Source organism: Onthophagus taurus, chromosome 2, assembly GCF_036711975.1.
Source record: "Onthophagus taurus isolate NC chromosome 2, IU_Otau_3.0, whole genome shotgun sequence".
Lineage (NCBI taxonomy): Eukaryota > Metazoa > Arthropoda > Insecta > Coleoptera > Scarabaeidae > Onthophagus > Onthophagus taurus.
The window spans coordinates 23,298,610-23,312,924 of record NC_091967.1 but is presented as its reverse complement, the minus strand read 5'-3'; the positions used below and the strand labels follow the sequence as shown (position 1 = coordinate 23,312,924).

Below are 14,315 nucleotides of genomic sequence, written 5' to 3'. Positions count from 1 at the left end.
TGGACGAGATTATGGTGAAAATGTCGGAATTCCAAGAACGGGACTCAGGTAAGAGTATAAGAATAGAAAAGTAGTAAAATGCGAAACTAAAGGTGTTAATACTGCAGGTTGGACCTTGTTGGAAATATTATATCTTGAAGTGAACTGTAACAAGTTTAATCCTACAAGAGCATCGAGCTACATCGACTTACCGACATCCATAAAAGGGAAAAGAGCGGTAATAAGCGTGCAAAATAACGATAATAAGTGCTTTGCTTGGGCACTGATGTCCGCGCTGTTCCAACCCACAGGTTTACCGCAAAGAATATCATCATACCCAGATTATAGGGAAACAGAATTAAAGTTTGACTGCGTTACATTCCCAGTACCCATCAGAGACATACCAAAATTTGAGGAAGAAAATAACATTTCAATTAACGTCTATGGTATAAATTCTTGGTATAATGGAGAGAAAATGGTAGATGATATTGTAACTGTATGTATATGTAAACAGAAACGGGAGCGTCATGTAAACTTATTAGTAGTCAGCGACAATTTCGGGAATAACCACTATTGTTGGATAAAAAACTTATCTCGACTGATAAATGCACAATCATCGACTCATGAACATCAAAGATATATTTGTGAGGGTTGTTTGCAATACTTTTCAACTGAAGACAAGTTGGTACGACATCAGATGGATGACTGTAAAAAAGTGAAAGCAACAGTACCAAGCGAACAAATAAAAGTGAATAAGTTCGGACATCTAGAAAAGGAAAATGTTTTACAATTTGAAGGATTTGAAAAAAAAATGAAAGTTCCGTTTGTGGTGTACGCCGATTTCGAGGCGATTCTGAAACCCTTAACGCCCGAAGAAGGAAAAGTTTACAATGATAATAAACCATATACGGCCCGATGTTTTGAACACGAACCATACGCGTTTGCGTACTACATTAAGTGTGCTTACGATGATAACTTATCGAAATTCCAAATATACCGAGGGCGAAACGCTGCTCTGGAATTTATTATAAGATTGGAGAAGGATGTAATAGAGATCTATAAACAACATTTGAGGCAAACAAAGGATATGATACCGCTAAGCTGTCTGGACCAATTTGTACATGAACTGAGTTCCGTATGTCACATTTGTGATAAACCAATAAACAAAGAAGAGAAAGTGTGTGATCACGATCACTTGACAGGATTGTATAGGGGTCCTGCGCATTCCGTCTGCAATATAAATTATAAATTACCGATGTTTATCCCTGTGTTTTTCCACAACCTGTCGAATTACGATGCCCACATGTTTGTGAAAAGTATTGCCCTAAACAAGGAGGAAGTAGAGGTGATAGCACAAAACAAAGAAAAATATATTTCTTTTTCCAAAAAAATAGTTGTCGGAGAAACAACCGATAACAAGGGAAAGAAACGCAAAGTGTTTATGAAAATAAGATTCGTCGACTCGTTTAGATTCATGGCGAGTTCTTTGGAAAAGTTGGTTTCATATTTGGATGATAAGGATTGTGTGGAAGTGAAAAAAAAATTCAAAGACTCTGAAGAATTTAGATTGATGCGCCAGAAAGGTGTATTTCCATATTCGTTCGTAGATTCGTTTGAAAAGTTGGAGTATAGTAAATTGCCTGATCATACACAGTTTTACGACATATTGAGTTCAAGTAATATTTCAAAGGAACAATACTCTAGAGCACAGACTGTATGGAATAAATTTAAGTGTACAACGTTGGGAGAATACAGTGACCTGTATTTGACGTCAGATGTGTTAATGTTGACTGATGTCTTTGAAAATTTCAGAACAATATCTTTGGAGAATTACAATCTGGATCCTTGCCATTATTATACTGCGCCCGGGTTTGGGTGGGATGCTCTGTTAAAAATGACAGGTGTAAAATTAGAATTGTTATCAGACATTGACATGTTACACTTTTTTAAGAAAGGAATTAGAGGCGGTCTCTGTATGTGTGTAAAACGATCTGCAATAGCAAACAACAAGTTCCTTGACTATTTTAACCCGGAAAAACCATCATCATATATTCTATACTTGGACGCTACCAATTTGTATGGGTATGCAATGAGTTGTAAATTACCAACAGGCGGTTTTCGATGGTTGTCGAACCAAGAAATAGCAGATATAGATGTGGAGTGTTTAGATGACGAACACCTTGGTTATGTGTTTGAAGTGGATTTGGAGTATCCCGAAAGGTTACACAACCAGCATGATGATCTACCGTTTTGTCCCGAAAACATAACCGCTCCCGGATCGAAGCATCCTAAGTTGATTGCGAACTTACAAAATAAATCGAAATACATAATTCACTATGTAAACCTACGTGAATGTGTGAAAAAAGGTCTTAAGCTAACCAAAATACACCGTGCATTGCAATTTCAACAATCGCCGTGGATGAAACCATATATCGATTTTAACTCTGAGAAACGAATGAATGCTACGAATGAATTTGGGAAAAATCATTATAAACAAATGAATAATATCGTGTATGGGAAAACGATGGAAAATGTTGAAAATAGAGTCGATATACGATTAGTGTCACATTGGGAGAATCGTTACAGGAGACCCTGTGCAGAAGCTCTTATCGCAAAGCCGACTTTCAAGTCATCGAAAATTTTCTGCCATAATTTGACAGCCATTGAAATGCAGAAGGTGGAGGTCAAATATAACAAACCTCTGTATGTAGGGTTTAGCGTACTGGAATTGCCGAAAGCGGTCATTTATAACTTTTTTTATAATTTTTTAAAAGAGAAATAGGGTGAAAACGTATTATTGTTATATACAGATACGGATTCGTTAATTCTCGAAATATTTACTGAGAATGTATACCAGGATATCAAAGAAAATATAGAGATGTTCGATACCTCTAATTACAAGTTAAACAACAGACATAATATTCCTCCAGGGCCGCCGATAGTTGGAAAAATGAAAGATGAGTACCCAAATACGATATTAACATCGTTTTATGGTACAGGAGCTAAAGCTTATTGTATTAACACTTTGGAAGGAGTTGTCAAGCGTGCCAAGGGTGTGAAAAAGTATGTTATCGATAAAAACTTAAGTGTTTCAGAATATAAACGGATTATCGAAGATGGAGGTTCTGTGCGAAAAAAGATGTATGTCTTTCGCTCCTCCTATCACACGATGTATACAGAACTAAAGAATAAAGTGGCGCTCTCTGCACATGACCGTTACGTGATGGAGGATGGATGTCATACGTTAGCTTGGGGAAACTATCTTATTGAAGATCTACGCAGGGAAGATCTTTTGGACAACTTATTGGAGTTGTTAAACGTAAACATGTATGGCTAGTTAAATTGCGATCAGTTAATTTGTAAAAAAAAAAAAAAAAAATACTTGCTTGTATCACAAAACTTGTATATAAAGTAGAAAGTAGGTTGTTAAAAAGGTTACTTGAAATAAAATCAATGAAATTAAAAAAAAAGTTTTTTATTTTCTTAGTGTAAAAATTATAATACATCCTTTTTTGCAATCCAAGAATTATGAGAGCTATGCATTCCCAACCATTTCACTCGGACTTTATTTCCTTTTCGACGAAGAACTTTTTCAATTAAAAATACATCCGGGTGTTTCACACGTTGTAATTCTTCGTCGTAAAATGCTCCAAGAATGGGTTCTCCTCTACCATCTTTAATAAGGTAAGTCCTGGGATTAGTATTTTGAACTGTCGCTATGGTGAAAATTTCATTGGACCAAGTTGGTTGGTAATCTTTAGCAAAAACGTGTCTGTACTTGCTAATTCGCACGTGTTCCCCCACATTAAATTTACGGTGGTTGGGGTCGACAACTTTAATGGAATTGTATACAGTATTTAACAGAGCAGATTCATTTCGTCGATTAACAGCTGAAGGTTTCATGTGAATGGTGCGATGTATTGTGTTGTTGTAAGATTTTAGTAATTTGGGTAGTAAGTCTAACCAGCGATAATTTCCTTGCATACTAAATTCTTTCCACATTTTATTTTTTAGGGTTCTATTAAACCGTTCGATAATCGAGCTTTTTAAAGTGGAATAGGTGCTGTAATGATTAATGTTAAGTTGTTCCATTAATTTTTGAAAATCGCTATTGTAAAACTCTTTCCCATTATCGGTTTGTAAGTTGCTCGGGGTAATATTCTTTTTACTATGCAAAATGTCCTTCATAGCTTGAGTAACCTCTTTCCCAGTTTTGGTTTTGAGTGGTAAGGCCCATGCGTATTTTGAAAAAGCGTTGATAACAGTCAGTATATACTTGTAACCTTTATTGACCGACGCATATGGGATCATTTCAACCAAATCAGCTTGATAAAGATCCAATAGTCCGTGAAGCAGAACGCGGCGTCGCCGATAATGTCGTCTCGCAGGTGCATGTAGTTCGTTAACGAGATCTCGCTTAACACTAACCATTACTCTACAACCCCTTCAATCAACAACTCTACAAGAAAAGGTAGTCCTCCTATCGGTGCATTATTTTTACACTTAATAGTATCTCCGCGTTTGAGTTGGACTCCCTGGAGCGACTTAATAACGATATCGTTAACAAGTAACTGAACATGAGCGGACTTTACAACATCTTTTATCATACCTTCGTAGAAAGAATTGATGTAATCCGTAATTCCACTTTTGTTTGTGATTTTATAAAGTTTTGTTTTTGAATCAACATCTCCATCACCACGTAAAGTGAAAATAAATGTTGATGAAGGTTGTAGAACTTCGGATCTTGCTATGTGGTTCTGTATAACATGGTGGTGAACATGCTTACCAAATTTATCGATAGATGTAGAACCATGTTCACCAAAACGGTTTAAAGGCATATTGGCTTCTGAAGCGTCACAGAAACAGAAAAAAGTTTATATACCCTTAACGAATGACTTGCGCTTCCCGTAATTCCTCTATGAGGGATATAATTTCGTTATGATGAGCAGTATGACCTGCTGCTTCGGAAGCAAGTAGTAAACGCAACCGATCAACTAATTCGTTCACGTCGTCCCAGTATTCGTACTCTTTAATTGCTGCAGGTACTAACAACTTATTTAAGTGACCTGATCCAGTTTTAGGTTTTGGCCAATATCGAGCCCAGTACACATTTGGTCTTTGACCCAAGGAAATTGGTTTGATTATGTTCGCAAACTTTTCATTTTCATCATCAGTTATGATACTTTTTGAAGCGTCATAATCTCTTTTATGTACATTCGAACGTTGTAAGATATCTTTGTAATTTCTCGCATCTGGTAAAGTAAATTTACCCGGTTTATTTTTGTATAACAACTCGTATAACCCCGGTGTTCCTGTATACGTAAATTCACCTACCAAAATGTTTTTCCCGTCAAACGTTATTGGTTGATTTGCGATATACAATCCATCGGTAAGTGCACGAACACCGTAAGTTTGATCGAACTCGTTATTTACATCTACTGTTAAACCCGTAACATAGGTACGTGGTAAGGGGTCCAGCTGTCCTAAAGCTTCTCGAATAACTGTCTGTTCCATCATTCCCTCCATATTCTCTTTCATGCGCGCCAACTGCTCCCTAGCGTCCCGCTCGTAGACATCTAAAGATGTGTCTGACTCACGAACAGAAAACTCAGGTGTAGTATCTCGACCCTCGAACACCTCTTCGTCGCTGAGAAATTGCGGACTCCGTGCGAGTTCCGGTGAAACATCCATGCTAGCTCCCGGTTTAATGGGTGTTGACGTAACTCTACGTTTAGGTTTCACTCTAGGAGTTTCCAGTTTAAGTCCTTTAGAAGGTTTCTGCAAGTCAGCCAGTAAGGCTGAGATATCTGGTGACTGCTCCTTTTTCGGGGTAAATAAATCACGTTTTATCCCGAATTTATTTGAGCGCTAATAAATTGACAGTTTGTAATTTTTTGGAAATATCTCTCAGAGGTTCTTTCAGTGGGCAATGGACTGCTTCTGTTTTATATCTCCTTTCAAAGTGCGTATTTTATGTTTAACATCTTCTCGCGCAGCTATTAACTGTTGTGCAACATTACGATTCATAGTTCAACGTGATACTGTAATGATCGCAGAGAGACTGAGCATGCAGTCGTAAAGTCAATGGTTTTACAGTATAATGTACTCATCGAAACCTTTCCGATAGCGTCCGTTATCTTTATCGCAATCTAAATCAATAACTAATATACCGTGCGGTGTATCCCAACAAGTTCGACAAATTCTGACAAAATCATCCCACGTAATGTCCCCTAGCAAATGATCGTTGTAAATATGTTTCAAGTTAGTGAGATCTTGTTTAAATAAAACTAAAAGGTTGCAATTGTCACGTAAAAGCTGCTTGGAAATGGAGCTATAACTTTGAGCGAGTAAAAAAGTATCAACGTTTCTATGACGACCGTATGAAAAATATTCCTTGATAATCTGTTGCTCTGTAGGAGCAATATCATCAAAAATAATAATTGAATATTCTTTCACCTTTGACGGTGGTAGAAATCGTCCGACATCTGAGTATTCATAATAGCCGCAAGAGCGGATAGGTTTAAGTAATTGTCGTAGAAATTCGTATTTGATTTGGTAAAGTGAATTAGAGCACAAATATACATTCAAAAAGCGCAACCCGTTGAGAGCTGTCAATAAAGTTAACATTACGTTTGTTTTTCCGGCACCTGAAGAACCAATTATCAAACCACGTTTACATTCCCCACCAAATAATTCACTATGTCGTTTAAATTTATTTGCAGCGAAGTCGTTATGAAGATTACAGATTGGTAGTGTTAAAGGTTGGCTAACAAACTTAACGTCTTTAACCATGCTGACGGGTGATACTTGAACGGGAGATTAACAAGAAATGAAGTCGTAGTAGAAAACAATGTTTATTTTATCATAAAATGTAGCATACAAAAAATTTCAGCAAATTATTTATTATCATTGTTTCAAAATAATGGTTTACAACACTTTAACTATATAAACTGTTAACATTGAGTTTGAAAGTTATTTAAAGCGTGCGTAATATTACACAATATTTATTTTACAATAAGACGTGGTATACATAAATTTACAAAATTATTCAAAATTTTACTCTTCGTGTGTTACGGGGAGGTTTGGCTAATGCGTTGCGCAGCAATCTACAGGAGTCTTGTGAAGCAGGAGAAGGGTTTGGGCGGGTAGTTTGTTTCACGCAACCCCTTGACAACAAGTTGACGCGTTTTTTTATACGGCGGGATGTGTACCGTATGGGTCCACTCGAGAAGACAGGCGAAACACATATCTTATCGGAGGGTTGGGATACGTCTTCCGTCGCTGGTACAGACGGTGCCGCAAGCACCTGGTTTTCAGCAGGTGCTTGACTTGTGACATCCGTATGTACAATATCTGGAAGTGGTTGTACCACGTCGGCCTGATTGGTAGCAGGTTCAGGTGGCACAACAACTTCCTGATATGTTCCTTCTTCTCGTATCTCCATACTGATGCGAGTTAAGCCGTAGGACAACAAGGTTGGACTGGTGGTAACAATCGCACCATTGTCGTTCCCTGGCTGTGACCGGAGCTCATTCATTATTTGCTCGTACAGTGGTGGGTCTGTTGTGAAATCCTGCATGGTACGACTCAAACCGTCAAAGTTGCAGCTGCAATATAATGGTAACGACGGTAGGCTTGACTCAACAACATTCGTACTGTCGTTATTGCGTGGCAGCACGGCAACCAGTGGGTCGGTCATACCATCGGTATTATCGCTTGCACGAGCGTGGCTGTTACCAATTAAGTGAAGCATAATGGGAAAGACTTCAAGGAATCAAAAGGGTTACAAAAAATTTGGATTATTTTATTAAAATTATACGTTCGCTCACGTCTGACAAGTTTGCAATGCGCTGAAGAACCACTTTTCTCGGCGTATAACAATTAATGTCTGAAATCATCACAAACATACATGAAGAAAACCGATAAAAATTGTATTGATGTAACTTACTTTTCAAATGGTTTTCTATCACGTCTGATAGGTTTGCAATGCGCTGAAGAACCACTTTTCTCAGCGTATAACAATTAATACCTGAAATCATCACAAACATACATGAAGAAAACCGATAAAAATTGTATTGATGTAACTTACTTTTCAAATGGTTTTCTAGCAGAAGGCGATTTCTTCGTGGTCGGAAAAACACAGTTTTTAACAAAATCCGTTATTATCGTAAACACACTTTTTAAGGAATTATCGTCTTTTGTACTCTACTATATCACTCAGCGACTGCTGTACACGGAGTGAGGAGTAACCCACTTTCCACTACCTTTAAGTACGGGTTAGTGAACAGGTATTTGTTCGGTCAACTGTCTGGGAATGCGAGGTCGTTCAGGTCTTCTCCTTGTTATCGCCTGTGGCCCAAGGGGAGGTCATACTGTCTGAGAATGCGAGGTCGTTCGGACCTTATCTTCGCCCGTGACTCAAGGGGAGGTCACAATCCCCCCCCCGTACAAATCTGTCGCACAACTTATACTCTACGACTTTTTTTGTTTACGCTGGATATAGAAGTCTCACATTTCGGATGATGAGCTACGGGTGCGATGCGGCTCAGGATCCGATCCAACTACACACTACCAACCCTTCTTTCCCCATACTCAAGTCATTTGTTTGACGATTTTTGTTAGTGGAGAATATTGAAACGCCTTATCATGTAAAACTAAACAGTATGCTGTGGTACCATCAGGAATCGGATTTTTTGTCGTAAATTCTATCCGTATTTCTACCCCACTTTTGTGTAGCGCTTCTGCTTGATATGTACAATCAATTCCAATCAGTGGATAATTTTCAATAAATTGTTTCGGAGTGAGTAATGGTTCTCCTTCCTTCCCATAGTAGGACTTTTGAAAGCGTGTATACATGTCATATAACACTGCGACACGATTACTATCAAAGTCTACGTTCAGATTATCGTATGGGTAGCGTTCACCGTTTAGGAATACCGTCAAATTGGTGAGTTTTACATTATCAAAGGTTGCCATGTTCGCCAACTGTTTTCCTTTCTTCTTTGTTTGAAACCCAATTATTATAAATCTAGGTGTTTCCAACTGCGGAGCTGTTTTCACAGCCCATGACTGCTTTGTTGTTTGAGGTAAAGAAGGATATTCATGTACTTCCCAACTGCGAAAAGGTATTTGCAGATCAATATTTCGTCCTGCTATTTTTGTTAGAGCTAATTGTTCTCGTAAGCCTACGGCTAGATGGGGCATTCTCCACACAACTTTATCGATTTTTAACTGTAACGGTTCTTGTACCGCATTCACAAGCACATCATTATCATCATTATTACGAATTAACACTAGCTCTTGTCTCACATTCATCACAATTGTTTTAAAATCTTCAGCAAACCCTATTAATGTCTTTAGCGGTACACTCAATCCAAAATTTCCATTTTTATCCATTATTGCACCCGTTACAGGGGATGTTGGGACCACTTGACCTAGCAGATCCTCGCCCATGTTCCAACCTGCGTTCGCCAACTTTATTATATCGTGAGGGGTATACGAAAAGTATCCTTTCATACATGATGTTAACCCCACGTTTCTCACTCCATCTATTTGAACACCATTTATAAGATAGCGAATATCACTGAACATAAACGCTACAGGATTATTTACCAATTTTGCAGTTACACTAGCATCTTTTGTTGCTTTACCACTCGCATCCAGTTTACGTACGCTCCCTTCCACATACAAAAAACTTTCATGAGGCAATGTGTAATTGTCTATTTCGGGTATGCCTATACGAATTTCATCATTGTTACCGAAGCTAGTAGAACCAAACGGTTGATGGGAATGATATTCGTAACTTACAATCGAGTTATCTACTTTTATTTTCTCCGTGACGTTTAAGGACTCCATTTATAGTAGTTGAAAACCTAAGTTGCTTAAATACTGACGATTGACGCGTGTTAACTGGGTAGTTGATTTTCGCTTACTGTTAGGTTTTACATCCTTTCGTACCGTTTTATACATTACTCTATCACCCAGACTTTCCTGTGCTTTTCTTCGAACGTCGTACACTATACCCATATTAAATACCCTACTACTCACACCGATTTCAAGTGCACGCTCACGGTCACTTCTTCGTCTCTGAAGTTTACCAACTGACCGTCCTGATCAAGTATGCGTACTATTAAGGTACTAATCACGTTCGTTGTAACAGGTAAGTAAATCGGTTGTTGCGGAGCTTCTATTATTTTAAAACCAGCCGGTACGTTCGGGAAGAAATGATACAACACGTGCATGGGTTGTCCATTCGTATACGATCCGGACCTCAAATTACAATAAATTTGTAATGCATTCGTTTTATTTATATTCACGATATGATCCGATTCTGTTATCGTGTTTTTAGGTATAACTTTAGGGCTAAAACCAAGTAAGGAACCGATTGAATTATCGCTAGCAAAATTTATTCGCCGGTTTGTTTTTATCTCAGCACGTTGCGTATTATTATTACCTCTTATGCATATCTGTGTACCCGGTGTAGTCACGCTGAGAATATTCCTCGCTGTTAATGTTTTTTTAACGTATTCGTTAATATCGTATGTTCCTAGCGGTATTTCAATATTCTGTGTAAAATTTCCCATATGATCTTCATATTGTAAAATATTGTTTGTTGAATCGATATTAGGTAACGTATTGAACGTTTCGAAATTTAAAAGAGCTAACTCGTATGTACCGAGTTCATTCAAATAAATCGGTGGGTTAAAGTTACAAGACAACTCCGATCCCCTTCCGGTGAGCGTAAATGTATAACTTGTATGTATTGTATCTTGTTCCATTGTTGTTCTCAAGACTAATCTTACACGGATACTTCCTTGGTATTTAAACTATCTAAGAAATGCAAACACAATTGTCCACAATTTGTTTGATCTTCTTTTTGATATCGTCGATAATTATACCTCACAATATTTCTCCCCCCATCCGATATAAAATACTTCTCCACTTCAATCGGTGGTCGTAAATCTCCATAACTGTCAAAGTAGTTAACATTTACACCATCCTTGTTGTAAGCTGTCCAGTGAGTACCGGGACCCGTACGATTATCAAGATTTATTATCCCACTCTCTCGTTTTCGGATTTTCTTCAGTAAATTGTTTCTCATGTACAGGGTGGTTCAAATTCGATGTCCGAATAGGCTAACTCGGAAACTATAAGAGTTAGAAAAAAAGTAGCTTACATGTCATGATCTCGTTTTTCGAGAAACTGCTAATGCCGAAAACCTCATAGCGCTATCGTCTTTTGTTTTTCCCCTAGAGGCCAAAATTGAAAATATCGTAAACCCAATATGTGCAATTATCTTGGTTATTATTATAGGTGGAGTATTATAACTACTACATTATATGGACACTTTTTTACAAAGAATTTCATGACATAGTCAAAAAAAATTTTTCGGTTTTAGATTTTGAGATATCATGAGAATTTTCGTTTTTTTAAATGGAAACAACCACTGATTATTCGCTTATTAAATTAGTTATTTTTTTCGGATTACAAAAATATAGGGTTCGACAGGTCTATTTCTTATTGTTTTAGAATAAAGCTAAAAATAAACTTTTTTTATAGAATTTCCATCTAGTGTCGTCGAGGAAATTAAATTTACAGTTTCCTGTAAGTTACGGGGCGGTAGGTAAAATCTAAAAAGTTAACAATTAAATACGAAGATAACTTCTGGTATTTAAAAACAAATAATTTTTTAATATGTAACATTCTAACATATCAAACTTTTCAAAATTTTCGTAATTGATCTTAAAAACAGGATTTTTAAAGTGACACTTCAGAAAATTTTTGAATACAAACAAATGTTGCTATGTTTATTTGAATTTAAAAAAAAACATGAGCGCCATCTATCGATAATTTATTAAGTCATTTAAAAATAATATATCGTTATAAAGAATGTGAAATAATGTCAATCTATTCCAACTTTTGTGTAAAACATATATAAATTAAACAGTTCAACAAATATATTTGTTTCAAATATCAGAAATATGTTTTTTTAATTTTTAGTTATAGAACCGTAATTTACAGGAAACTGTAAATTTAATTTCTTCGACGAAACTAAAAGAAAAGTTTATTTTTAGTTTTATTCTAAAACAATAAGAAATAGACCTGTTAAACCCTATATTTTTGTAATCAGAAAAAAATAACGAATTTATTAAGCGAATAATCAGTGGTTGTTTCCATTTAAAAAAACGAAAATTGTGATAATATCTCAAAATCTAAAACCGACAAAATTTTTTTGACTACGTCATCAAATTCTCTGTAAAAAAGTGTCCATATAATGTCTTAGTTATAATACTCCACCTATAATAATAACCAAGATAATTACATTTGCGGGTTTTACGATATTTTCAATTTTGGCCTCTAGCGGAAAAACAAAAGACGATAGCCCTATGAGGTTTTCGGCATTAGCAGTTTCTCGAAAAACGAGATCATGACATGTCAGCTACTTTTCTTCTAACTCTTATAGTTTTCGAGTTAGCCTATTCGGACATCGAATTTGAACCACCCTGTACACCCCACGAAAGTTTAACAGATCAAGCGCTCGTGCATATCGCCTTAACTCTACATCCGTTAAAGAATGTTGGGGTATTTTTATTAGTTTTTTGCTACAGTTTTATAACCACAACCCTTTTTATATGGATTAATAAACATTCCTGTACCAATTTTGTTCGCCCTCTTGGTGCGTTTTTGTCGCTTTGATTTTCGTGATACCGTTTTCATGACTAGTCCGCAACCTTGCTTATATGGTTTAATATACAAACCGCTGCCGATCGCTTTTGGTTCCATAGCCCGATTGTGACGTTCGGCTTCTTGTAACTGCTCCCTTGCTATTTTTGCTTCGTTTACGGTTTTTGCAATAGCTGCTGCACCTCCGCCTAAAGAACCGAGAGCACCCAAAGCTGCAAGTATTAAGGGTAAAAAACCTCCCGTCTTGGGAATCTTGATTATTTTTCCGCGCGGTTTAAGTATTCTACCTTGATAAGGTTTCAACAGATTGTAACCCACTTGTACATCTCCCTTTGTATTCGTACTGTTGGTCTGTGCAATCGCTCGCCGCACTAAGTTCATTGCCTGCGTAAACGACAACTTACCGCCACGTTTCAACTTCTGACGAGTTGTCCCTCTACGTCTTAGGGCACGAATTTGCATTCCCATACCCATTATTGTTTTTCCTTTCATTATCGTTGACACTAACCCCGACGATAGTCGCTCTCCTAAGCTTGCGTCTTTACTTCTCAACCGCTCTTTCGCTGTCTTATACAACTCTTTATCGGCTATGTGTCGCTCAGCTAAATTCGATGTCGCTGCGTAGGCAATATCATGCTTTATACAGGCGTCGTCTAATTTATTCACTCCCTGATCTCCACGAACTAATCTCTTTACCAATTTGGTTCCCGGACCGCAATAATTATAACCTGGCAAATGTAGTTCTATCGGAAGCTTATTGATTAATGTATTCACAATACCTCGACCAGACCGTTTGCTTGATCGATGCATACTGTTTCACTGTCCTAACATTCATACCATTATATTTAATAGCTTTCGCACATTATTCGGTGAATATTGGATGGTTAATAATACGCTCACATTTGAAAAAAAATATTTATTTATTTTAAGTCATTACATATTTAAATCTTTCATGAAAAATCTTATTTCTAAATTCGCTGCTTAAGTACAGGTGTAACATATCATTTACATAACTTATTCTATTCTTAAATCTAAGACGATCTAAATACATTTCCTCCCAATTACACTTTCGTGATTGTCTATACGCATAAGTCCATGCATACATTCTATGCATCTCATTTTTACTCTCATCAATCCGCACCTTACCCATGTCTTTATTGATTGTGAAATAATTTAAACAAATCTACATCCAACAAGATTTTATCGAAATTGTACAACATCACTTCCTTACTTATACATATTTATTCAGAACACGATTCATTGAGCATCGTTAACATATTACGTTTCACATCTCCATCCATTGCAGCTAACGCGTTTATAACACTATCATAATATGCTTTGTAATTCACAGTTCTCAATAATTTCAGTCGAGTTGCTACTAAATCTGCTACGTTCCAAAGCTCATGCAACGATTCATATGCAATATATACATATTCTCCACCCCTCTCCAACTTTAAAATCTTGCAAACGTTTTCCATCCAATCGCACGATATACTGACACCACACAACACTATCTGCGACGGAGACTGATTAGCAAAACTGTTTGTGATTGCTGACTTATACATAATAATGTTGTGCCAATCGTTTTCCGTTAATGTTAAACATTGACCTTTTCCCATTAACCTTACCACTGGTTCAAAATGTAAGTCGGC

At 36.9% G+C, this 14,315-nt stretch overlaps 2 protein-coding genes across 3 annotated transcripts; one reads left to right on the top strand and one right to left on the bottom strand.

The window, feature by feature from the left end:
• The first annotated feature begins 265 nt into the window (after positions 1–265).
• On the top strand, positions 266–2,761 carry LOC139429178 (uncharacterized). The gene has a single exon (XM_071194686.1). It carries the CDS (start codon positions 266–268, stop codon positions 2,759–2,761), a length of 2,496 nt encoding a protein of 831 aa, XP_071050787.1.
• Positions 2,762–6,814: 4,053 nt separating this feature from the next.
• On the bottom strand, positions 6,815–10,227 carry LOC139429064 (uncharacterized). Of its 2 annotated transcripts, XM_071194514.1 has the most exons (3): positions 8,069–10,227; positions 7,928–8,008; positions 6,815–7,867 (listed from the first exon to the last, which is right to left on the bottom strand). In XM_071194514.1, the coding sequence occupies exon 1, from the start codon at positions 9,832–9,834 to the stop codon at positions 8,572–8,574; it is 1,263 nt and encodes a 420-aa protein (XP_071050615.1). In that variant the 5' UTR covers positions 9,835–10,227; the 3' UTR covers positions 6,815–7,867; positions 7,928–8,008; positions 8,069–8,571. The 2 variants fall into 2 exon arrangements, with proteins under 2 accessions (XP_071050615.1, XP_071050616.1); XM_071194515.1 differs by lacking the exon at positions 7,928–8,008.
• Between the last annotated feature and the right edge of the window lie 4,088 nt (positions 10,228–14,315).